The sequence below is a fragment of the Salvia splendens genome, chromosome 17 (genome assembly GCF_004379255.2).
Source record: "Salvia splendens isolate huo1 chromosome 17, SspV2, whole genome shotgun sequence".
Taxonomy (NCBI): domain Eukaryota; kingdom Viridiplantae; phylum Streptophyta; class Magnoliopsida; order Lamiales; family Lamiaceae; genus Salvia; species Salvia splendens.
The window spans coordinates 2,863,985-2,890,676 of NC_056048.1; the positions used below are offsets into that span (position 1 = coordinate 2,863,985).

Consider the following 26,692-nt stretch of genomic DNA (forward strand, 5'->3'; position numbering starts at 1 on the left):
CATTAATTAATTCCATAAATCCAAATTTCAATTTTTATCATTTTTTTTCTAATATATTCACGTCGCTAGAATCAAAGAATTTTGATTATTATTCATTCTCAGCAATCCCTATCGGTGAAAGAGTTGAGTATTTAAATACTATCACAAAAGCAACCTCTATAAAGATGCAACTAAGAATCAACAACTTGAGAATATACAAATGTGAAAAAAATCCTATCAATTTGTGTATTCATGCAAGTATGCAACCTTGCTCAAAGTTTTGCGATTGATAATGATGAGTGAGGAATTAACACAATTCCTATCAATTTGTGTATGCATGCAACTATACAAGTAGGATAGATGGGAGAAAAAGTAGATAAAGTAGGAGAAGAAAGAGAAAAAGCAAGAGAAGGGGGGAGAAAAAGTAAGTAAGAGAGGGGGGAAAGTGAATAACGTGAGAAAGTTTCCAATTTTGAAATGAGACTATTTGTTATAGACATCCAAAAATGATAAAATAAGACTATTTTTCTTGGACGGACGTAGTAATTTTTTAAAATTTAAATAAAGAGCAAGCTTTTATTAATTTATTTATACGTTTAACATTCTCTATATTAATATATCACACTATGATAAAAATCAATAATAATTGATAAATAAAATTATGAAACTATTATCTCCGTCCCACAAGAATATGCACTCTTTCCTTTTTTGTCTATACCACAAGAATATGCACTTTCCAATTTTAAAAACCATTTTCTCTCTAATGAGGTGTGACCTATTCCCCACTAAGAATACTTTAATTACTCCTTCCGTCCCTCTGTAGTAGAGGCGTTTTTTTAGCACGAGGTTCAAGAAATTGTGTTAAAAGTGAGTTAAGTGAAGGAAAAATAAAGTAGGAGGGGAAAAAGGTAGAGAGATGAAGAGAGAATAAAGTAAGAGAGCAAATTAAGAGAGAAGAAAAGTTGGTGCTTTTTACCAAAATAGGAAATGACTCAGCTACAGTGAGACAACCAAAAAAGGAATACGACTTAGCTACGGAGGGACGGAGGGAGTACTTTTCATCTCTACCTCTCCCTTACTTTATCAATTTTACATTAAAACTCGTGTCAAACCCAAAGTGCATGAGAACAGAAAGAGTATAATATAGTCTATTAAATGATAATAGTAATAATATTAATTATATTATTATTTTTATTATTTTATTATATCACACCTCGTCGAAAACTATAGTACTAAATTATGAAACATTATAAGAGTAGTATTCTGTCACAATTTAATAAACTACAAATTTAAAATGTAATATTAGTTGTAGTACTCTGTCACACTTTAATAAACTACTACTCCACTAAATATTAGGTAGGGCATACTCATGTTATTCTCTCACATTAATATATAATTTTATTTAATAACTAGTTACTAAATTATTTTAATAACATATTCAATGATAATTAATTGAAAGTATAGGAAATACATGGGTGTAGTAGAATCGCCATACAAATTGAATTTTTTACCTTTTTAAGTGCGTCAAATTTAATTGCAACGGTCCTATTTTCTTCAAAAACAATTGTTTAGATGAGGATGAACCATAATAGAAAGAGTAATTGTGAAGTCACCACAGCTGTAATATATAAAAGAAAAACGTTATAAAATTCATCAACCCACAATTTCTTAGTTGTATATATATTTTAACAACTGGAGTACTAAAGTGTCTCTTTATTTATTTTAACAACCGGAGTTAATAATATTTAATATATTTTATTTTTTAGAATTTAGCGTTCTGGAAAAATGTTTAACTGTATTCCATAAAATATACTAGTATAGTATATTTTACTATATACAAAAAAGTTTCCTCTGCCCATGGCAACAAAAAGGCGATTCCGTCGCCTTGGCGGTCCCCACACTCCGACCCGACATTATGTGAGGAGGTTCAATCAGGGTACACAGTAGCTCGTTAAGGGGGAGGCCTTAACCCACTGGCTGCCCATGAAACAACGTTATGTTGACAACAATAAGACCTGATAGCATTTTTTTTTCCTAGAACTTTCATTTTATTTCTCATATTTTGATAGTATATACTTTATGAAATACACTAAAAGTTAAGAGTATTTTCTGGAGCTAGTATACTACAAAACTCTTTCTTATATTTTTGTAATAAAATAATGTTAGTTTATATGTGTTGAGGTGAGAAAAATCAACCTCCGACCACAACAAAAAGACTCATTTTTTCATCACCAAATTTTGTAGATAGGAACATTTTACGAATAATGTTAAAAGTCAAATACATTTGATGCAAAAACAAAAAATGAGGACATATTTCAAAATACATTGCACTATTAACTCATAAATTAGTAATCAAGTTACTTTGATTAAGATAAACCATTTAAATATACGTACACCTCAAATGCCTTTAATTTGAAGAATGCCTCTCAAACAATCGATCAACCAATACATACCACCAATCAATATAGTTAAATACGAAGTGATGATTATTTACAAGCAGTGATAAATGCATTAAATTATCCTATTAGATAACACGTCATTTTGGATAATCTTACATTTAACACATTAGTCAACGTCATTAGAAACCAATACTAAAACACAATTACTTACACATTTGTATCATTCGTGAATCACTATCTTACAATTTCCAATGTAAATATGTGACAAATTATTCAGCAAACTTCATTTTATTTAAAATAAAACTAACTTCGTTTCGGATTGATTCGATTCGATCCCCAAAAAGGGAAAATATATCTTTTTAGAAAATCATGAATAATCTGATATACTGCATTATCCATTATTTAAATAGGCAATTTAATTCCAACGATCATTAATACCGAGAAATCCTAAATTACTTTCTATAATCTCATTCAAAATTAGTTTACTCCAAAATTAAATTTTGACAATAGAAAACTAAAACTCATAAGCAACCGGTATTAATTATAGATTATTAATTTAACTCAATATTATTTTATCCATTAAACCAAAAAATATTTGGATAAAGACTAAAAAGATTAATGACAAATGTACTCGTTGACTCTAAAGTCTAAATTAGTCAATAACCAACTGTAAAGAGGAATATCATATCTATAATATAATTGCATTAATTTCTTTAGCAAAATAATCGTTTGGTAATAATTTCCCATATATTATCCGCAAATTAAATTAAATTTTGCACCCCGATTTTAAGACAGTTTTGATAAATGATTTTCACACTCAATTAGTATTTTTTGGTCATTCAGCGTCACCTTATCTGAGAAAATATAATCCATTTTATCCAATAACAATTTTAGTAATTACAGTACATCTGTTTTGCCAGCTAGAGATATTTTTCAAATTAATTCTTGATTCATCTATTTATAGCCCTCACTCAATTCATTTCTCTCATCATTCTCTGTGTATCATTCCTTCCCCTCCTTAAAATTTCACTAAGGAAAAAATGGCTGGTGGTGGTTTTGGCTCCACCCCCCGCAAGGGGAAGGAATATCCCGGCAAACTGACGGCGCACGTGATTGTCACGTGTGTTGTCGCGGCCATGGGTGGCCTTATTTTTGGTTACGATATCGGAATTTCCGGTAGTTTTTTTTCCTTTTTAAATAAATTTTTTTTTGAATGTGTGGTTAATGGTTTGTGTTTGGTGTGTTGTAGGTGGTGTGACATCTATGGATTCTTTTTTGGAGAAGTTCTTCCCATCCGTGTACCGGAAAGAGAAAGCGGACAAGTCGACGAATCAGTACTGCAAATTCGACAGCGTGCCGCTGACTCTGTTCACGTCGTCGCTGTACTTGGCGGCGCTGGCTTCTTCCATTGTGGCGGCGACGGTCACCAGAAAATTAGGGAGGAAGCTCTCAATGCTGTTCGGTGGCGTGCTTTTCTGCGCCGGCGCTCTGATCAACGGCTTTGCTTACTCCGTCTGGATGCTCATTCTCGGCCGCCTTCTTCTCGGAGCGGGAATTGGTTTTGCCAATCAGGTATAAACAGGGGGCCGACGCAGAAATTTATTTTGTTAGAGACTATATATTCAAAATTTCGTGTTTGGAATTTTATTATAATGATTTGTATATAAATTTGTTGTGACGATAGGGACTTTTGCATAATAATTCATTTAATATATAAAATTCAATAATTTAGTCAAAATTGATAATTAAATTGAAACAACTATATAAATATGCAGTCGGTACCACTCTACCTTTCGGAGATGGCTCCGTACAAATACAGAGGCGCATTGAACATCGGCTTCCAGCTGTCGATCACGACGGGCATCCTCGCCGCGAATGTGCTCAACTATGGGTTCGCGAAGATCAAGGGAGGGTGGGGCTGGCGGCTTAGCTTGGGCGGCGCGATGGTCCCGGCTCTTATCATCACGGTCGGATCACTCGTCCTCCCAGAGACGCCCAACTCCCTCATCGAGCGCGGGAGTCAAGAAAAAGCCCGCGCCGAGTTGAGAAAAATCCGCGGCGTCTCTGACGTGGACGAGGAGTTCAACGACCTGGTGGCCGCGAGCGCGGCCTCCAAGAAGGTGGATGACCCCTGGAGGAACCTCCTCCAGAGGAAGTACCGGCCCCACCTCACCATGGCCGTCATGATCCCATTCTTCCAGCAGTTTACCGGGATCAACGTCATCATGTTTTACGCTCCCGTGTTGTTTAAGACCATCGGGTTCGGCGCCTCTGCCTCTCTGATGTCGGCAATTGTCACCGGTGCTGTCAACGTTGGCGCGACGTTGGTTTCAATCGTCATTGTTGATCGTTGGGGGCGACGCTTCCTTTTCCTTCAGGGTGGAATCCAAATGCTTATATGTCAGGTACTTAAAAAAACACTTCAATTTTTATAATTTTAAATAAAAAACATGTTCGTGTTTTTTTATTTTTTGTTTTTTATTTTTTATTTTAGTACAGCGTTGCTGATGACCTAATGTTTGTAATATGGGCAGATTGCAGTAGCCGTCCTCATTGGGATGAAATTCGGGGTGGATGGAAACCCGGGGCAGCTGCCCAAGTGGTACGCGGGCGTGGTGGTGATGTTTATCTGCATCTATGTGGCCGGGTTCGCGTGGTCATGGGGCCCGCTGGGGTGGTTGGTGCCTAGTGAGATTTTCCCGCTTGAGATCCGGTCCGCGGCCCAAAGTTTGACTGTTGGGGTCAACATGATTTTCACTTTTATCGTGGCTCAGGTGTTTTTGTCTATGCTATGTCACATGAAGTTCGGGTTGTTCTTGTTTTTCGGATTCTTCGTGCTGGTGATGACCTTCTTCATATACTTTTTACTGCCCGAGACGAGGAATGTTCCGATCGAGGAGATGGTGATGGTGTGGAAGAACCACAAGTTCTGGTCGAGATTCATGGAGGATGATGATGAAATCGATCAACAAAGAGAGTGATTCGGAATATTTGACTGTGAGGGTAACCAAAATATATTTTATGTTTTTCAAACTTAATTGCGGTGAGATTCTATTGTTAGATTTCACTTATTTTTTAATCATGAGAGATGGTGTATAATATTTTGTTCTTGTACGAGGAATATTGTATGGTCCCATTGTAATTTGATTTATGATTACATATGTTTTTATTGAGCTTTATTGGAGGGAAGAATTCTCGTTATATCTCTTGTTGTTACATTATCCACTTGCATAAAGTCAATATGTTGACGTGTGTTCGAATTTGAATACTCAACTAACCATGGAATGGAATTACGAACTCTAGTTATAAATAATTTAATAACATATATAATATACTATATGCTTTTAAATTAATTTTCATTTAATAATTTAATTTCTAGATCTTTTATGTAATGTTTACTTGTCTTATTTCCTTTTCGTTAAAGTTTCTAATATAAATCACCATGAGGTATAAATATAAATCATCAATGCTATAATAAATGGAATCATTTATTTCAATATATGAAAAATATAAGAAGAGATTAAGAATTTTCCTTTTAGAAATTTAAATTACATAGGGAAATACTATAGTAATAGTAATTAATTGTGGGAATTAGCATTTTATATTAAAGAAATTAGTTATTCTAGCTCTCTTCTTTCCAAAAATATATTACTTGGTGGATATTTTAAATTTTATTTCTCGCAATTAACGAGTAATTTTTATATTGAAGATGGAGGAATGATAATCAGTATATTTTCCTTAATTAACGTGGGAGGTGATTAGATAAAATGAAATGTCAATTACAATGAAGAAATTCCTTAATTTTCAGAAATGGTCAAAAATGATAAAAAAAATTGCCCCAATTAGATTTACAATTATGTTAATTTATCAATACTAATTAAATTATGTTGAAAAATAGGAATTGTTTGGTTTTGAGTAGCAAGAAATCAGAAGTTAAGGTCACGGGAAAATGGCTGAAGTAAGAATCACATGATACACCGACCCATTATCTACTAATAAATTGATCGCATATTCATTTAGGAAACATTTTACTTGGTAAGAATTTGATAAGTTGTAGTGCTGAATTAATTGGCAATGATGATTAAGATTTGTTCCTTCGCCTTTCACAATTTTGATTGGTGAAATTAATGACCTAAATCTTTTCTTTTTATTGGAAGATGAAGCACCCACATTCTTCCAACCTTTTGTATTTTGGCAAATGATAAAGCCACATTAAATATCGTAAAACCGCATCCAGTGTATGCTAATAAATATTAGTTGACATTTTATTCATCATTAAATATTAAACGTCAAATTTAAAATGTATAGGATTTTTTTCTTAAAGATGATTAATAATAGATAACAATATATTGGATAAAGGAGTTGTTGATTGAGTTGCTCGTCAAATTTAAAATTAATTTTACATCCTTAATTTTCCCATTGCGCGCATTTTTTTTATTAATTAGGATAAACATTTTATTTTATTTTCATTTAGCAGCAGAGTGGGGAATGACAATTGACAAGCAAGAAAAACGTCAATTAATGTACACCGATATATGGATCTGTAATTTAAATATGTCCAAAACAATTACATTGCAAATTTGCAATAGATCTTTAAATTTTTCCAAATTTGCAGACCTAAATGGCCAGAAAATAGATACAGAATATCTTTTATGCAAAGATGATACTTTGAGATTTAGATAAATATTTCATATAGTTAAAAAGCTTTTTGATAAAATTAGGAGTATAATTTGTAGTTAAATAAAAAAATCAATAGGTGGGCGAGCCCAAAAGTTTATACTGGGTTAGGTATTGGAAACGGGGATTAGGTGCGTGGCTTTCTATTGTAAATGCATATGACGAAAAGCCCAATTTGTTGGTATGAAAATAATGAATATATTCCACATTCATTTCTATTCTACCACAAAACTAATTCAATTTCATTCAACACCACCACTTCTTTTAACCCACTTATTTTTGCAATGATGAAGCCTTGAGTTGTCAACAAATGCATGGATAAATCTTGCATTGGATATTAGGTGTAACATCTCATTATAACAAAAAACTACATAAATGGTACCTCGTCTATGGTATCTGATCTTTATTTTATATCGTTTTTGGTACCTTATGACAAAAATAACCATAGGTACCAAACATGTGATTTTTTTTAATTATGGAGGATATTTTTAGAAATTTCAATTAAATAGAACCAAATATGTGATTATTTTTCTTCTTTTCTTATTTCTTTTTTTCTTCTTTAGTTTATCCTTCTTTCTTTTTTCTTCATTTTCTTCTTTCTTTTTAGTATTTTATCTTCCTTTCTTCTTTCTTTTTCTCCTTAGTTTATGTTTCCTCTTTTTTCTTTTCTCTTCTTTTTTTTGTCTTTTTTTAGTATTTTATACATACATCTAATTGCATTCATAACATAAAAAAATAACAAAACACCTAATTAAATTAATTATTTAAAGTAATTAAATCAATTGAATATTTTAAATTAAATTATTTATACTCATTTTAGGGTTGTAACACCTAACTAAAAATATTCAGCTCTTTATCATTATGAATACAATTCACAATTTTATATTTTGATTAAGACTATATTGATTAGTTATTAATTTAATATAAAATAATAATTAATATTTATTAATTACTACTAGTTTTTACTATTATAATAATATTATTATTATAATAATTAAATATAATTATAACTATAATTATGATTAAGTATATTTAAATGATATTAAAAAATAAATCAATTATTAATTTATAACATCAAAATAATACTAGTATAAAGAGTGAGGAGAATAAGATGAGTGAGGAGAATAAGAGAAGATATTATAATATCAGTTTTGGTACTAGTTTTATCAATGCTTAAAATATCCTTTATGACACAAATGGAAAAATGAATTTGTTTAAAGGGTATATGTACTAAAAACGATATAAAATAAAGATCATATATCTTTTATGTGCGAAAGTGAAAGATCATGTATCATTTATGTGGTTCACTCTTATAAGAAATACCCTCTCTTATACTGTACCAACACCTTTATAAAATTATGTAAATTAAAGAAACGAAGTAAAAGAAACTAAGCATGAGCTTAATTAATTTTAATCCATCAACATTAATTATACTCTTATTAATCATTGATAATACATGAAAGTGGTGGAGACTAAATGATGGAGCCAGAGACGCAGAGCCACTGCCCAATGAAGAGAGCCGAGCAGTTGAGGTTAGGGTTTATGGCATCAAAGGCTGTGGTGCTCAAATTCTGATCCTTTGCAATATCAAAACAAGTATCTCCACTCACCACTCCAACCACACTCTGGCAGCTTAACGTTGGACTACCCTTAGTAACTGCTCTAGTAAAAAAACAAATGAAACAATCATGGTGACGTTTGGTTCGTTAGACAAGAGATAATACTGAGATAAGTCAAAATAGGGTTGTCCAGAGCCCTTGTCCTAGCGGCAAGGAGCTTAGACATTATTGTTTGAGATGTTGAGTTCGAGCTCTCTTGACATTATTTGTAATTTCCTCCTTTATATAGGAGTTTATTTTTAAGAGCAAAAAAAAAAGTCAAAATAGGGTTTGCCTAGGATTAGTCATATAGGTGGAGGTAAGATGATTAATCATGAGTTACTACAACGTAATCTTGATCTTGGCATCGTGCAGACCAGCCAAGACACATTGTCACGGGCAGAGCTTTTGTGAAAAAAGGCAGTTGAACAAGAGATAAGATTAGATATGACATTTAATTACAAGTAAACATGACAATTAAACGGTTCCACAATGACATGTAAATGGGATATTGGTTCAAATCTTACCTCCAAAAAATGATCTGCTTTCTGATGCAGTGATGATGAGAATGATTGAGAGCATGAAAGCAAGGTTGAGGAAGGTTGTAACTTTGTTGCTTTCCTTTGCCATTTTCCTTGCTTGATTAATTTTTCCAATTCTTGTGACTATATAGATTTATGAGTATATTTTACCTATTTATAAAAGAGCTCCTTCTAGCTAGATATTTACAAAGCCGTTTTGCAAGAACAAAATGTATAAGAGACAATTATGAAAATACAATCATTTTGTTGTAGCAAAGATAGGCATTCTAGGCGTCTTGTTTGTTTCCTTCAAATTATATTCTGATTCGATGGATATTCTTGTATAGTGAGTTGGGAAAATCTTGTTTTGGCTTTTAGGGATTCGCTTTTACGTCTACACAGATTCTTGGGTGATTGAATGAAAAGATACTCCATGGGAGCATGCCCAAACTAAGTAGAACAATTTTATTTCCTACTATGTTAAAATGAAATCAAAATAACAAGCCTAAGGTCCATCCTTGCTCGTCCAAAATCATGATTGTTATATTATATCATGGTCAAATTGCAAAGTAGATCACTAAAGATCAAATTCTAATCCGTCCCACAATTTTCAAAATCTAAAAAATAAATCACGAATATTGAGATTTTCTCAACGATCTCATCCTTCCATTTTCTGAATTATGCGCTGATGTAGCAGCCGATTTCAAAGACGTGGACAAAACATCATTTTGAATTTAATTAGATGTTGTCGTTTTGTCCATGTTTTTTAAATTGAATGCCACTTCAATGCATAACTCGTTAGAAACTAAAATGATGAGATAATTGCGAAAATCTCAAACTTCATGATTTATTTTTCAGATTCTTAAAAGCGTGAGATTAACCAGAATTTGACCATCTTTTGTGATTTACTGTATTGGACAATTCAACCTTATATTATGTAATGACCTTGTAACAATTACGATTCTGAACGAGCAAGAATTGAACTTAATCGGTCTGATTACCGATTAACGGGTAATCGACTAACTGAATTATTTGTCCAAAACCAGTTAATCCATTTGAAAATTTATGCAATCAACATCCAAACATCAATGGTCCAATCAATGACTGGGCTTCCTAAACTTGCAAAAAAAAAAACCAAATTGGGCCTTTCCTTTTGTAGAATGGCCCAAATAACGAACCCATAACAGAGAAAAGTTTCAATGGCTCGTAAACGTCGTCGTGGTTCCCGCTCCCGCCATGGACGTTTTCATCCACTCCGCGGCCTCTCGATTCCCGCTGCCTCCATCCGGCCGCTCGTCCCGCGCATCTATCCGTCAATGTGCCCTCTCCGTAAGGTCATTCGCTCCCTATTCTACCACCGCTCATTCTGGCACCTGTTCTAGGGTTTTGATGTTCGATTATTCTGTTGATTATTCCAATTCAGATCGCAGTTGAGCCTTCCTTTCGTAGAGAAGGAAGCAAAGTACCATAAGCATCTCCAAGCAGCTGTTGATGTGGTCGAGCGCGCCTGCCATCTCTGTGTTGACGTAATTTCTATTTTTGTTTGCTTGCTTGATTTATTTCTGTTCATGTTTGTTGTTATTGGAATTCATTTCTATCGGAAAACAGGTGCAAAAGTCATTGTTTTCTAGTGATAAAAGTATCATTGAGAAAATCGATCAGACACCTGTTACTGTTGCTGATTTTGGAGTTCAAGCTCTTATTAGCCTCGGTATAGTCAGAGTTCTAGCTAATGAAGATCTGTTATGCACTCGTTATGGACTGTTATTTTTAATGTTTTTGTTTTGTATCTTATGCCGCAGAGATGAGCAAACTATTTCCTTCAATTCCACTGGTAGCTGAGGAGGATTCAGGGTTCGTGCGTGAAAATAATCTAGCAAGTGCTGTTTTTGCTGAGGTTACAGACAAGTCATCTATCAGTGATAAAGAATTGAGTGAAGAAGACATTCTGAAGGCAATTGATAGAGGGGGGAAAGATGCTTATTTGTTTGGACCTGAGCCAACTACTTATTGGGTAAAAGGTTTATGAGAATTCTGATAAGGAAGTGTTTTCAAGTCTAACTGCTCCCGATTTCCACTAGATTACAACTTGGTTTAAGGTTTTGCTAGAATTTGTAAAGTCTACGAGATACTCCACATTATAAGCATGTATTATACTCATTTTTATTGGAAATGTTCCGGTGAATGCTGAAAACAAACTGTGTATTTGGTTAAATGCTTCTAACCTCATTTATGTTACTGATATCATGTATATTTACAGATATTGGATCCTATTGATGGGACAAGAGGATTTGTCAAAGGTAGTGAGGCTCTCTATGTGGTATGTTTTCTCTATGAGTTTCTCATCTCTCATTTACCTTTGGGATGCATTTTCTTTGTGACATAGCATCTTTGTTGCCACAAGTTGTTTAGTTATGCTAGTGGGTGAATCACAATGCACTCAGTTTTGTTTGCATTGCAAAATCAACACTGTGTGAAAGCTGGTTTCCATTCTCGAGATAATCGCTGTGCATTCTCTAGACTTCTAGTGAACCAAATGTATTTTTTTCCTGCGATTTATTAGTCGGTTTATGTGGTTGCTGTTCTGAAATGTTCTCTATCGATCCATTAGCTGGCACAAGCTACCATCTTCCGGATATGGCACAGTTTGAACTGATAATGCTTTTTGGACTTAGTGAAACACTCATTCATTAGTCTCTGTTTTTATTTACACGTTGTAAAATTTTCAGGTAGGTTTGGCTTTAGTAGTTGAAGGGGAGATTGTTTTAGGTGTTATGGGATGCCCAAACTGGAAGGATAGCGATTCTGATGTATTGAACACTGATGGAGCTGAGGAAAATGTTTCCAGATCAGGGATTATTATGATATCTCATGTCGGTTATGGAACATGGAGAACAAGACTATGGGATTCGCCGAATAGCAATATCAAAATGGCTCGTAACTGGATTAGGTGTGTGGTTGATGGGCTTCACAAGGCCGGTGAAGCGCGATATTGTATTCCAGAGAGTCAAACATGGGAGTCATTACCGTTATCTACTCAGTATAGTGCAACGACTTGTGCTAACAATGTTGGAGAGAAACAGATTCTTCTTCTCCGTGCTTGCTGTGGAAGGTTCACACTTTAAGCTCTCAAATATCGTTCATTCTCTATTATAAGAATATATCTATATGTTTCACTTGGTGTTTGTTTCTCTTTTTATGGGAGAAAGGTTTTCTTCTTATTACTGACTCAATAGAGAACATGTATAGGATTTAGAGCTGAGTGTCGCAGTTAATTCATAAATGGATTTATGGTAGCATATGTTTTGAATAAATCACTTCTACATTCTTGTACCATCTCAATTTTTATGAGGTATATGCAAACATTTGAAATATTTCAACATGTATGCACTTTTTTCACTCAAATTGCAGTTAGTATCTTCATGCCATTGTGAGCTTTATGATCTGAGCTTGTGTAACAATTCATGTACGTAGCAGAAACAAAGCTTTGTAGTGCCACATGTTGGATATCTTTTTTGTTTATCTAGTTTATACATACAAGTACGTGAAATACATATATCCACTACATGTTCTTCCTATGATAATATGTCTTGACATCAGTTTTTGGTGTGTTCGGATATGCCTTCTGTACAGTCTCTGTAAGTATCTGATGGTGGCATCTGGAAGGGCATCGACTTTCATAGCCCGTGCAAGGAGAAAAAGAACTATAAAGGTTATTCCTTAGTTTCTTTATGTGGCTAAGTAGCTGAAAGGACTTGAGTTCATGTTATTGCATCAATATACAGGTCTGGGATCATGCTGTGGGAGTCATATGCATTCATGAAGCAGGGGGAAAGGTATGCACCCTCTAGTTCTGCACAATATTTTCTTGAATCTAGTGGTTAAATTATTCGTAACACCTGATTTAGCTATCTAATGTAAGTTCTGCACGACATATTTATCTTTTTTCATATAAGCTTGCTGGATAAATGATCCAACTCTTAGTGAATTAGGCAGGCCTCAATTTCTTATGCACATTTATATCTGGTTACTTGTGCTGGAAATGTTTAAACGGGTTTGACAGTAGGGTATTTCGGTGTGCAGGTAACTGACTGGAAGGGCAGTGAACTTGACTTTGCTGCTGATGAAAAAGAACGAAGAGTTTTATTCCCTTCTGGTGGTATTTTGGTGACGAACGATGGATTACATGATCAGATACTGCAGATTATATCAGCCAGCTGATGATCACTTGATTTAATTTGCTAATCCACCATGGTTACAGACATACTCAATTCTTGATCTGCATCTGCAGATCTCAATTCTTTAAAATTGTGTAATATTGCGACTTGATTCGGTTACTAGCAATAAAAAACTATGGAATTATCAACTGTGAAATCTTTTGTAACCTTGTGAACATTGATTCATCCAATATAACTGGTTACTATTTACACCATATTTCATTATGGTTCACTTGTTTAATCTCTCTCGTCTACTTTAGTAACTGAAATTTTATCTCTCTCTTATATTCTGGACAACTTTATTAACTGAAATCGAGCTCTCTAATTTTTCGGACAAACACACTTTCAACTCTTATGTTTTGATTTTACATGTTCTGTTTCTTTATTTTAAAAAACCTCAATCTTCATCAATGTATATCAATAGCAACAATATTCATTATCCTTTCAACTAACTTTTGATCAGAATTAGTTTCCTAAGATCACTATATCAAAGAAATTGTGTGATCCCCACATTTGTTGATGCCTTAGAGCCAATAATGTGCTGACACGAATAAAATATAAATATAAGTCGAAGTCACCAATGACTATGCTTCATTATTCATACATGAGAAGGCACATTTGGCGAGATTAATTTACGATAATCTCAAAATAATCTCCAAATTCCCATATTAAAGTACTATTTTGGAAGACTATACTATTTTAGTTTGGCCTAGAAGCCTCTCGAATTTCTGAAGCCAGGTGTTCCACTCCATCCACATTATAAAATTGACCCAATGACTGCACTTGCATTGCATGGCTGCACACATTGAATTGCATCTTATAATTTAAAATTAACAACTTCCATAAAATATGATTTTCTCATTTTGGGGGAACCATTGATGAGTACGCAAGGATTAAATTATGCATGAAATTGCTGAGAATAGTAAACCTGGCACACTAGCCACAAATTCCTGTGATCCCATATCCAAAACCAGATCTAAATTATCTAATAAGAATTGACGAATATCTCACTTTTTCCAATCAATCAAGGGTTTGTTGAAGGAAACGAGCAGCTATGAGTTGAAGTGGCAACAGTCACTTTAATAGATAATTAAATACCGAAATAATATGGTCAACTTTGGAGCGTAAGCAACTCATTTTTGGAGATTAAACAAACTTCGTAAATGAACTAGTCATCACTTATTAGATTTGTTATAAGTGAAACACACTACTAAATCAATAAAAGAGACAAAACGACACCAAGATTTAACGTGGAAAAAACTCGAATCAGAAAAAAAAATACTTGCGCACGAAACAAACAAATATGATCTAAAGAATTGTTCGTAGAGGAATTATAGAACGAATTAGGGTAACAATAATGGTGACTTAACCCTAGCTAGAGAGAGATCACAAATTATCAAGATTACATGACTAAAATTCATAATTATGCAACCATTAATTAGTGACAACGTAGTACTAATTAGAATTGCATGAATATTAGTAAGTATTAATTGAATGATAGATTACTTTGCGCTCCTGATTGCACTTTTGCTGATATTAAGCTAAAATTAAATTCCTAAATCCAATTCCGAATCCAATTATTTAAGTCATTAAGGATATGCTTGTTTCATTATTCCTTTTTTTTGCATTATGAGCTAATTGAATTCTATTACTATATTTAGGAGGGAATATGATTTACTCTGAAATTTTCTAAACATTTCTATTCTGATAAATTTATTTATATATACTGTTTTAATGATTAAGGGATAATTTACTTAATTACAATATAGATCCAAGACCAGCGGGAGTGAGCTGGAGTGATTGGTCAAAAACTGAACAGTTTTTGCCAAGTACAAAAATGTTTGACTTCAATCTTAAATCTTGCTATATGCGACAAAGGATGCGCGCGTTTTACACAATAATTGATTATAAAAGGTTGTAATAATTAGTAGTTGATTGCTACGTTATGATCTCAGTGGCACCATGCATACGCGTGTCCAAATCTAGTGGTTCTTTACATAATTTAATTACTAATTTTCGAAGTTGAATTTGGTCCCCACTATTACTATTTCAAGCTAGCCACGTATAGGGTCCTGTTTTTATATTTATTTTATTCTTAAATTAGCATATACTTAGTTTAATGTATAATTAGGAGCCTCGAAATACTATTAATTAGTATAGTACTATAGTACGTGTGGTGTGCGATTAGATATGCTTATCTACAACTAAAGAAAATTAGTTGCATCTCTTTGGGAATGGTTGCAGTTGGAATGAGAATACTAGTAGCTAATGATTCAAATTAATTTAAATTTCATTATTGTTTGATAGATTGAATCATTTTACATGCAAGAGTTATGCATTCAAGCAAATCAATGAAACAAACAAATCTTTTTAATGTTTCAATTTTTTCGGTTACACATATAGTATACGATAATTATTTTGAAGTTTCATGTAGAGTATTGTTATTTTATGTTTTTTGGTAATTTTCTTATCCTCGGATGTGCTTAGAAATCAGTAAAAAAAACTAGGGGTATGATTGAGGGCTAGAAATTCATCCATTCTTAATGAATCAATTGACTATAGGTAATTTGGACTGTGTTAAATTGATGGAGAAATCCAAGTCGTAGCAAAGTTGAGGAAGTAATGGGAAATGAAATTCCACTGTAGTATAATTATTAATGATGTGAGGTGATGGGGCCATAGAGCGTATGGTGATAGTCCATCATTGATAATATTCTTGAAAATTGCATGCTCTTATTTTGGAAGGAAGCTCATTGGAGTTTTTAAAAGTCAATATAAGGATTTAAACACTCATGCTCCAATATTCGTAGCAAAAAAATAAAGTCGTCATTATTGGGAATTTAAAAGAAAATTATAAAGAAAAGAGAAAGCTGTCTTTCATATTGAACAGGACAATATATACTAGTAATAGTACTATTATACTATTTATTAAAAGATAACACACATAATTTTTACTATTCCATATCATTTCAAATTCCGTAATTCACGTATTAATTACGAACTGATAACTATATACATTCTGTTATTCTTCAAATGGGAACCCTTAAAATTCGATGGGAAATTACTCGACATTTTGATTAGTAATCACTTTATAAATTAGGAATGTATTCAGATTAATGCGTATAAAACCGTTAAAAATGTAAACTAATTATATTCCATGATTAGGTGTGATCTAATGGTTGATATGGAAGCCACTTGAAATTAAATAAATGAATAAAAAAAATGAAAAGGGTATGGATGATAGAGCCAAAAAATGTCAGTTATGCACATCCCATGATTCACGTTCTTTTATTTATCTTTGAGATTTGTATTCCTTAATTATCAAACCCACACCGTGAAAACTCTTTGCAGCGCCGATTTTGAAGAAGAGAATTGTTGTGTTATTGCTTCGTAAAATTCGAACAGCCGTAATTCTTCATCGCCTTCGTGAGTTTCAGTAGTATCATATGGGGTTATCAACAATGGAAGAATGTAATTTATTTTTTGAAGCATGATTTTTGAATAGTAATTAGGTTCCTCGAATTGCTTGCATTTTTTCTGGATTTCATCAACCGAACGTTGGGAGACGACCATAATTTGTTTGGCTTTGAGTAAATCTCTTATTTGTCGTGTTCATGTCTTTTTTGTTTGGTATTGCCTGAAGTTGCAGCACGTAGTTTTCAATGTATTTTTATGTTTGCCTCATGTATAATCCTTTCCCTTAGGGTTTAGCAATCTATGGGGCTAGGTTGTAGTACCCACTGATTAACGAAAACTTCATCAAGGGCAGGGAGATAAATCCATTCCCCTAGGGTTTAGCAATCCATTAGGCTAGGGCATAGTATCAACACTTTTCTGTAATTTACGTTTTTACTTTTGTTTTTTGGTTTCGTATAGAATTTGATGTACGGATACAGTTTGTTAATGTATGAATCTCACACGTTACTGTAGGGAAATGACTGAATAATGTAATAGAGCATGATGTACATATATTGTAACTGAATGTACATGCCCTTCTTAGTGATGTACGAAAGCACGGGTTTAATGTCATGTAGCACTTATGTTTCCATAAATTTTATTGAATCCATCTCCTTTGGATTTAGCAAACCATGAGGCTAGGTTGTAGTACTCGCTGATCAATGAAAACTTCACCAAGGGCATGGAGATAAATCCATGCCCCTAGGCTTTAGCAATCACTTTAGCTAGGGCATAGCTATTATGTAATTTATCTTTTTATTTTTCTGTTTTTGGTTCATGGAGATATTGATGTACGGATACAATCTGTTAATGTATGAATCCCACATGTTAATGTACGAAAATGACTTAATAATGTAATAGAACATGATTTAGAGATATTGTTTCATTGTGTAACAATGTTAGGATGTTATGCAGTCATGTATACTTATGCTTGTACTATGTAGTGAATTTAACCTGATATATTTGTTTTTGTTTACAGTTTTGGTTGTACCTGAATGTACTCAAAGAGTTGAAGTCTGTTGTTGGTCAGGAGGTTCAAATCACTTGATTTCGCTGTTGGTTTTTCCGACGTGTATGCCCGCGCTGTTGGTTTTGATACACAAAAGCACGGACTTAAGAAGGTGGACAATGTTGCTACTTGGAATTACGGATATGAATGTAGAGATTTTGGTTTTAATACACGAAACCGTATTGTAATGTATGAACCGTACACATTAATGTACAAATATGAATTGAATAATGTAATCGAACATGATGTACAAATACAACTACATGATGTATACGTTAAGGATGTTTTGAAGTCATGTATAATGTAGCATTGTTTTAAATCCATTTCCCAAAAGGTTTAGCAATCTATGAGGCTAGGGTGTAGTACCAACTCACTAACAAAACCTTGACCAATGGAAGGAAGTTAGAATCATTCTCCAGGGTTTAGCAATCCATGAGGAAATGACATATTACCAACTCATACATCAAAATTCGTTTTTGAATTGTCGTCTTAGGATTCATACCGAATTTAATGTACGATTATGGTTGTTTAATGTACAGTTATGGTTGTTTAATGTACATATTCATACCGAATTTAATGTACAAATATGGTTGTTTAATGTACATATTTATGGTTTTAATGTACAATACATCATAAGCAAATAATGTAAAAATTAACCTGAATAATGTAACATAATTGAACCCTACGAGAACGGCTCTAAATCCTTGTCTTTAGTGAACGTTGTGCTACTGGGTTGGTAATACACCCTAGCCCCATGGACTACTAACCCTTGGAGATTAGACATAACTTCTGCCCCTCATGAAACGAATTATAATCTACATTACTCATGCGGTGACATATACATTAAAATACAATTTTCGTACATAGCATACTACAACACAATAATAATGTAGCACATCTTCGAACATCTTTAAATCCAGTTATTGCGCTAATGCAATGGGCATGCCATCGTCAAAGTCACCCTCGTAATCGATTCTTGTACTCGTTGAACCTATTCAGAAACACATAGAATGCAGTGTCAATTAAAATACATCTATGACTAAATAATGTAATGCAACATGATGTACAAATCTAGCTATATGATGCGTAAATGTACATATTTGAAAAGAAATAATGTACAATGACATCAGCAATTAATGTACAGGTTTTGGTATACAATAATGTATATATTTGAATGAATAATGTATTAAAATATGATGCAGAGAACTACCTACATGATGTAGCATAAGATGATGCCTAAAATAAATAACTATTCATGTACTAATCTATCTAAATGCTGTAACTAAAATGGATGTTCTTAATTCATGTACAAGTTGGCATGTATAATGTTGTATAATGTAGCAGTAGATCAAACACTAATGTACAGATATGTGTGAAAAATGTACAAATCAGAACAAGAATTGCAGAGCAACAGAAAATTACAAAAGCTTGAATTCCCCGTCGTCTGAATCGATTCACCGCCGTCTACAGAGTGTGAAACGCGTCGTGATGGTGACTGATTCGCCGTCATCTACGCCGTGAGAAACGCATCGAGAGAAGAGGCGGAGAGACGGCGGTTAGGGTTCTTGATGAATACCGGTTAATGGGAGGAGAGAAGGTGGAACTAATGGTGAGAGAGAGTGGGAGAGGAAATAAATCGTCGCTGAAATTAAATCCCAAAAATCTCGTCAATGCATATTTAAAAAATGAACCGCTTAATGAGTTGATATCGAAATTGCCCTTTAATGTACGAAACTACCAACTTAATGTACCGCGTGACTTTTAATTTCAGCTCAGATTTGTTGATCCAAGGGATTAAATTAGACCTATGTTTTATACTAGGGGGTGATAAGAAGGGTAATGCACCCCTTATAAATTAATCATATATTGCATATGAATTAATCTTTACATAAATGATTTCTTGATTTAGTTATACCAAAATTAAATTTATGATTCAATTAATTTCATTTATAATAATCTTAACCACTTTTTTCATGAAATGTTTTTAATTGGAGAATAAAATTACTCTTTCAGGAGTAGTAGTTTATAACTGAAATATTTTCTTAAAAAGTTTGTTGTAGGATTCAAAATTTTATAAAGAGAAGAAAAGATGTAAATTTGAATATTGACAAAAAATGTTTTTAATACCACAAATCTATAATTAACTTGTGCCATGACTTTAATTAGTAAGTACAATATTCAATACCTAGTAGATCATAGCTTTGAAAACATGTAAATATCATCAACGGACATGAATAAAATGTTTAATAAAGGAAATATATATGAAATGCAAATTGTCGTCCAATCTTAATTAATATGCTAGCTATTGAAAAAGGTTAATTAGTAAATTAGAATCACGAGAGTTTCCTTTTGTTAATATGATGATGCCAATTCATGCTCCAACACACCGTATGCATACTATAAATGCTCCCAAATCACGGCAAAAGCCAAACTCAATTATTGTATCCATGAAAATAAATGCAACCTTGAAGTCGTCTAGGTATTTATTATTCAAGATAACATTTCCAACTAAAAAGAGAGGGCCACCTGGTATTTCTACTCCAAATTTAAATAATAATAATAATAACTAAAATAATAATACTACAAACTTTCAAGACATTAATGGTCTTTTCAATGCTACGGAAGCTACATGGCTTGACGAAGCCGGCTTGAATTTGAAGCCATGCAGTTTGATGGGCTTTACAGCTCAATATTAATATTAATATTAATATTAATATAAATATTAAAATTTAAATTTGAGTTGAAGACAGCTAATGTGAATACAAAAAGCTAGGAGCCGAAAAATGATTTTTGTTGTATTATGTATATATGCATGCTAGACTTAACTTTGTGGTCTAAAATTCTAAGGCCACCCACAATGGGGAGCCCGATGGTACGCATAACTAAAATTCTAAGGGCACTCACAATGGGGAGCCCGATGGCACGCATAGGCGTCCTCGGGCGCGGACGATGCTTCCATTATGGGTGCTCGCCATAGGGCACGCTCTATGCCCACGCCCTAAGCTTCGGACGCGGAAGAAGCGCGGACGATGGCCTATCGTCCGCGGCATCGGACACCATTGTGGGCTCGACGGATGATGGTCGCGGACGATAGGCCATCGTCAGCGCCATCGGACACCATTGTGGACTCGGCGGACGATGGGCGCAGACGATGGCACGCGTTTTTGAATTTTTTTTTCCGAATTTTGTCTATTTAAACCTCGTTTCTCATTCACTTGTTCATACGAACATCTCGCCTCTCTCATTTCTCTCATCTCTCACATTTCTACCTCTCTCACATACCAAAATGAACCACGACGACACTAGTTCTAGTTCCTCGGAGTCAGGTAGTCCGACCTCGGAAGCCTTAGATGCAGCTGTTGAAGAGGCCATGGTGGAATGCTTAGTCGAAATGCAGCGCGAGGAGGCGGCGACGGCGGCGTAACAGATCCACAGGCCTATTCGACGTCGGACGGTTGTTCGATGCGACCAAGTGGCAGCTCACCAACGCCTGATTGCAGACTATTTTGCCGAGCAACCACGGTGGGGACCGACCGTTTTCCGCCGCCGGTTTAGAATGTCATGTTACCTTTTTCTCAGCATTGTCTGGACTTTGTCATCACGTGATGAATACATGACGTATCGGGAAGATGGCGTCGGCAGACCCGGCCTTACACCGTTGCAAAAGTGCACGGCTACACTCCGTCAGTTGGCCTACGGCACCACGACAGAAATTTTCGACGAGTACCTCCACGTCGGGGAGACAACAGGCCGGGAGTGCCTAAAGAGATTTTGTAGGGGAGTTGTGGAGGCCTACGGCGACACATATTTGCGCAGGCCGACTGCCGTTGATATCCAGGGCCTGATGAAGATGCACGAGATGGCGTACGGCGTTCCTGGGATGCTAGGGAGCATCGACTGTATGCACTAGGAATGGAAGAATTGTCCGACGGCGTGGAGAGGCCAATTCACTAGTGGATACAAGGGTAGCTACCCGACGATGATCCTCGAAGCCGTCGCTGACCATCGTCTCTGGATCTGACATGCTTACTTCGGCGTGGCAGGGTCGAACAACGACATTAACGTCCTCAACTCATCCACCCTCTTCACCGAGCAATGCAATGGCAACGGCCCGACCATCGAGTTCACTGCCAACAGGCGCCAATACCACATGGGGTACTACTTGGCCGATGGCATATACCCACGGTGGCTTGTTTTTGTGAAGACGATCAGCTGCCCAATTGGTGAGAATATGGTTTTATTTGCGCAAAAGCATGAGGCGGAGCGGAAGGATGTCGAGCGGGCATTTGGTGTGCTCCAAGCACGGTGGACAATTGTGAAAGGGCCGGCTCGTCTCTGGTTCAAGGAAGTCATCGCCGATGTCATGTATGCATGCATAATCATGCACAACATGATAGTCGAGCATGAAGGTGGGACCATCACCGACTGGAACGATGATGAAGGTGCATCTAGCTCTTCCAGCACGGCGACCGAGCCCCCCGCTAGAGGATTTCCGACAGACTTCAATGAGGTTCTATCTAGACAGGCCTCAATGCCCAACCAACAAGACCATGCCCAACTCATGAACGACATGATTGAAGAAGTGTGAGCCCGTAACCGCCGTCGCTGGGTTTGCGTATTTTTTTTAATTTGTATTGTAATGTATTAATTTTTATAAATGAAATGAAGTTTTTTCCTAATTTTTGTAGTTATTTAAATATTCAAATTAAAGAAAATGCATAGGGCGCGCCTTAGGGCGCCACACTGCAGGTGAGAGGGTAGGAGGATAAAAATGATAACGTTGCGGTGCATAGGGCGCGCCCTAAGGGCGCCCCATTGCTAATGCTCCAAATATAGGGATTTTAGTTTTTCCTTATTCTTTATACTGAAATAACCCTAACACGATAGAATGAGAAAATTCAAACCATTCCAATAATTTCCACTAATTATTTTATATTAATTAATTAATTACAATAGTACACCTTCCATCTCAAAGTAATTCGTACTCCCTCCGTCTCACGTTACTTGAAGCGTTTCTTTTCGGCACGAGATTTAAAAAATTTGTGTTTAGTGAGTTAAATAAAGTAGATGAGAGAATAAAGTAAGAGAAAGAAGAGAGAATAAAGTAAGAGAAAAGGTAAAGTAGATGAGATTAGATGTTTTGTTTTTAGCCAAAAAGAGAAATGACTAAGTAACTTGGGGCAATCTGAAAAGGAATACGACTCAAGTAACTTGAGAGGATGGAGTATTTCTTATTGAAACGTGTCATGTTAAGTGATCCATTTCTTCTTTTAACAAAAACTAACATTATTAATCTTTTCATACTTTATTAGTCTCTATATTACTATATAAATAGAATTATAATAGGTCAGGGGTTCAGTTCGTCACACACGATAGTAGATATGGAACAACTATTAATCCTTGAAGATAAAAAAAATCTCTAATGTGAACGGATGGTAATAAAACGTGTATTTACCACACAAATAGAAATGAGAATGGGACAAGTGTACACAAAAGAGATAACAAAAGTATGCAATAATTAGGCAAATTGAGATGTATACATGAAAAGTACGCAAATGTTTTCACCATAAATTTGACGGTCGACACGTCGACTATGTGAGTAATAGGGACGGCACCGAATCCTTTTGACTTCACTTTGTAACCTTCTAATCTCTCCCCTCTATATATATACCATCCCTCCAAACCCTCATTTTTGTGACAAAAGTTTGAATCATTTTTCATTTAAAAAATCACAATGGGAAGAGCTCCTTGTTGTGACAAAAATGGACTCAAAAAGGGCCCTTGGACCCAAGAAGAAGATCAAAAACTCTTGGATTACATACACAAAAACGGCTATGGCAATTGGAGAACTCTTCCAAAAAACGCTGGTTAGTACTATATTATATTAGTATGATATTGTCCACTTTAGATATAGGTGATACATGTTACTGAACTCAAGTCTTATTTGTTTTTGTTAGGTTTGCAGAGATGCGGGAAGAGTTGTCGACTGCGCTGGACCAACTACCTCCGGCCGGATATCAAGAGAGGACGATTCTCGTTCGAGGAAGAGGAAACCATCATCCAACTCCACAGCATCCTCGGAAACAAGTACGTTAGTGATAAATAGTCAAAGTCTAGCTAATCTAGCTAAAAGAGGAAATGTTTTGCCGTTTTGGTCTGACTCTTTTGTGTGAAATGGAAACAGATGGTCGGCGATTGCTGCCAGGCTTCCTGGGAGGACAGACAATGAGATCAAGAATTACTGGAACACGCACATCAGAAAGCGGCTACTGCGGATGGGGATCGACCCAGTCACCCACAGCCCCCGCCTCGACCTCCTCGACCTCTCGACCCTCCTAAACCCCTCTCTTTACGGCCAACAACAACAACAACAATACAACATCAACTTCTCCAGACTACTGGGAAGTCAACCTTTGATCAGCCCCGAGCTGATAAGGTTGGCTTCCTCCTTGCTCTCCTCCGACCGTCGAAGCCAACAGCCGCTTCTCGTGCCGCAGAGCCAACTCACTACGAATTGCTACAATCAAAATTCTCCGACTCACCTTCCCGCCACTTCCAGTCAAAATCAGAATCAGAATCAGAATCAGAATCAAGATCACTTGATGCAGTACGGCGGCCAGAATCTGGGCGCCGTATCGGGGGAGTGGCCAGAGTATGATCAGATCGGAAACTACGGTTACTACGGGTCGGATCAGTCGGTGGTAGATCCGGGTCCGGGTCAGTCGTCAGAGATATCGGCCTTTCAGTCAAACAGCAGCAGCAACGGCTTCAGTTTCCAATCCGTTTTGTCGAACATCTCGACGCCGTCGTCGAGCCCAACGGCGTTGCATTCTTACAACATGACGGAAGATGAGAGGGAGAGTTACTGCAGCGATATGTTGAAGTTCGACATTGCGGCGGCGGATATCTTGGATTTCATCTGATTTTTTTTTAGTTTGGTCTTTCTCAAGTTGTATGTTTCTCGTGAAAATCAATATCACTTCCAACTATAGCTTGTTCAATTAACTTTTCTCTAGTGTTCAACATCTTCTGACTATGTAACACCATCTTTCTTACAAAACTACTAAGGTTAATAAATATTCAAATTACGATCTCATAAAATTTGAAATATTCAAATTACGATCTCATAAAATTTGAAAGTACTGAATTATGAGGTTTCAATTTTTTCTCAATTGTCACATATGTTACGACGTCTATGAGTTACTATCAAAACATTATTGCTTTGTTATAATTAAAAATATTTTACTAAACTGTGTCGATTTGGTGTTACTAAAGACATCGTTTTATACACGGATGTGACAATTCAAAAAAATTAACACCTTATTTTGAAAATATTTCGTTTTCAAACCTCATAGACGTCCGTAATTAAACAAATTCCGTGATTTAATTAATTATTGTCCCACCTTCTTGTTATTATTATTATTTGTACGGCGAGATAAAATGAAAATTAAAAGAAATTGATATATATCGAAAGAGTCAAAATCACATAGACTTTTGTAAATTTACTATTGTATTTGGTAGCATGATAGGAGGATAATCTATTTATTAATGATGTTTTAAATTATTATATATTTGCATGGATACCAAAAGGGAAACCACCGTCATTGATTATTGTTACTTTTATAATACATATATCGAATTACTTTTAGTAACTTCATATCTTGTGTATTATTAATTCGAGCTTATTGTCTGGTTAACTTGCTTAGATGGGAAAACCAAATCCATTAAATTAATCCAAAAATTGATAAGAAAAATGGGATAAAAGGAAGAAGATGGATTTAGAAGTGAGAAGCTGGTTTCATCCACCCCGACAGCGGAGTTGCGGCGGCGGTAGCTCAGCCGCCGACAGTGAGCAGAGAAGCTGCCACGTGGTGGCGCCACCTGTTATCACTCAACAATTTACGTACTAATAAAGTAATTATTTTATTAATAAAACAATTTTGCATGGGTTAATTTAAGAGGGGGTTTGACTAAAATGGGGGTGCACGTGTCCAGATACTGCGGGGCTGGGGACCACTCCAAAAAAGAGGGAGAGCTTTATTTAAAAATCATGGCGTGGCTCTTGTGCAATTTGTTGTCTCTTTTGTCCTCCCAAACAATTAATGAGGCCTTCGTCAAACCCTCGGTTTACTATAGCGCAGCGCCGGGACACGTGGTGCCAACGACGTAGACGCTGAGTCCCGGTCCCGGTCCCGCTCAGGTAGCGAATCCGTCGCAAATTGCGACATGTTGTGCATTTGGTGGGGAGATACTGTATGAATTTTTTGACATGACTGAGTTTCAGTGTTGAACTTTAGAATTAGAATCTTGTTGGTTCAAGAATCGTCGATTTTGATTTTTTGAAACTAAAACCGAACAAGTAGACTGAATATGTTGGTTTTGATTTAACTTGTGAGAGACGATTACAGTTTAATCATTCACCTCACTTGATCTAGATATATTATAAGTTGGGACGGATGGCAATCATTCACCTCACTTGATCTAGATATATTATAAGTTGGGACGGATGGCAATCGAAACTTCAATTAAATTTCGAATCAATCTTAAGATTATTAAATTGTTGGATTTGGACCAATGAAACAGATTTTTTTTGTCACATTATAAATTTTGATATATACTATATATTTTATGATTGTTTAAGTCAATCAATCGATTTTAAGCTAGATCAACATCTCCATTTAGACTTCCTCGGTACTAATTTTTTTTCTTTAATCCTCCACAATCCTCCTCCTTTTTTCCTTATTCAAATCAACCTATCTAGTTTCTTATTTTTAATTCCCTAATCTACTAAAGTAAATAATTATATATTTATATGTAATGATATTCATTAGAGTAG

General features: G+C 35.2%; 3 protein-coding genes across 3 annotated transcripts; all 3 read left to right on the forward strand.

Moving 5' to 3' along the window:
- Positions 1-3,385: 3,385 nt before the first annotated feature.
- LOC121775317 (sugar carrier protein C-like) lies at positions 3,386-5,492 on the forward strand. The gene is made up of 4 exons (XM_042172393.1): positions 3,386-3,554; positions 3,628-3,950; positions 4,154-4,783; positions 4,913-5,492. Exons 1-4 carry the CDS (start codon positions 3,419-3,421, stop codon positions 5,357-5,359), a joined length of 1,536 nt encoding a protein of 511 aa, XP_042028327.1. The 5' UTR covers positions 3,386-3,418; the 3' UTR covers positions 5,360-5,492.
- A 4,893-nt stretch (positions 5,493-10,385) lies between these two features.
- LOC121775318 (putative PAP-specific phosphatase, mitochondrial) lies at positions 10,386-13,616 on the forward strand. The gene is made up of 9 exons (XM_042172394.1): positions 10,386-10,508; positions 10,598-10,700; positions 10,783-10,885; positions 10,977-11,188; positions 11,435-11,494; positions 11,904-12,286; positions 12,808-12,886; positions 12,960-13,010; positions 13,258-13,616. Exons 1-9 carry the CDS (start codon positions 10,411-10,413, stop codon positions 13,393-13,395), a joined length of 1,227 nt encoding a protein of 408 aa, XP_042028328.1. The 5' UTR covers positions 10,386-10,410; the 3' UTR covers positions 13,396-13,616.
- Positions 13,617-23,541: 9,925 nt separating this feature from the next.
- Positions 23,542-24,957, forward strand: LOC121773539 (transcription factor MYB102-like). Its single transcript, XM_042170416.1, has 3 exons — positions 23,542-23,723; positions 23,814-23,943; positions 24,041-24,957. The coding sequence occupies exons 1-3, from the start codon at positions 23,591-23,593 to the stop codon at positions 24,777-24,779; spliced, it is 1,002 nt and encodes a 333-aa protein (XP_042026350.1). The 5' UTR covers positions 23,542-23,590; the 3' UTR covers positions 24,780-24,957.
- The last annotated feature ends 1,735 nt before the right edge of the window (positions 24,958-26,692 follow it).

Bases quoted from the DNA above. Each gene is read 5' to 3' on its own strand.
- LOC121775317 (XM_042172393.1), top strand. From the start codon at position 3,419: ATGGCTGGTGGTGGTTTTGGCTCCACCCCCCGCAAGGGGAAGGAATAT. The intron at 3,555-3,627 runs GTAGTTTTTTTT...GGTGTGTTGTAG, and splicing joins TTACGATATCGGAATTTCCG to GTGGTGTGACATCTATGGAT. The intron at 4,784-4,912 runs GTACTTAAAAAA...TAATATGGGCAG, and splicing joins TCCAAATGCTTATATGTCAG to ATTGCAGTAGCCGTCCTCAT.
- LOC121775318 (XM_042172394.1), top strand. From the start codon at position 10,411: ATGGACGTTTTCATCCACTCCGCGGCCTCTCGATTCCCGCTGCCTCCA. The intron at 10,509-10,597 runs GTCATTCGCTCC...ATTCCAATTCAG, and splicing joins CAATGTGCCCTCTCCGTAAG to ATCGCAGTTGAGCCTTCCTT. The intron at 10,886-10,976 runs GTATAGTCAGAG...CTTATGCCGCAG, and splicing joins TCAAGCTCTTATTAGCCTCG to AGATGAGCAAACTATTTCCT.
- LOC121773539 (XM_042170416.1), top strand. From the start codon at position 23,591: ATGGGAAGAGCTCCTTGTTGTGACAAAAATGGACTCAAAAAGGGCCCT. The intron at 23,724-23,813 runs GTTAGTACTATA...TGTTTTTGTTAG, and splicing joins AACTCTTCCAAAAAACGCTG to GTTTGCAGAGATGCGGGAAG. The intron at 23,944-24,040 runs GTACGTTAGTGA...AAATGGAAACAG, and splicing joins CACAGCATCCTCGGAAACAA to ATGGTCGGCGATTGCTGCCA.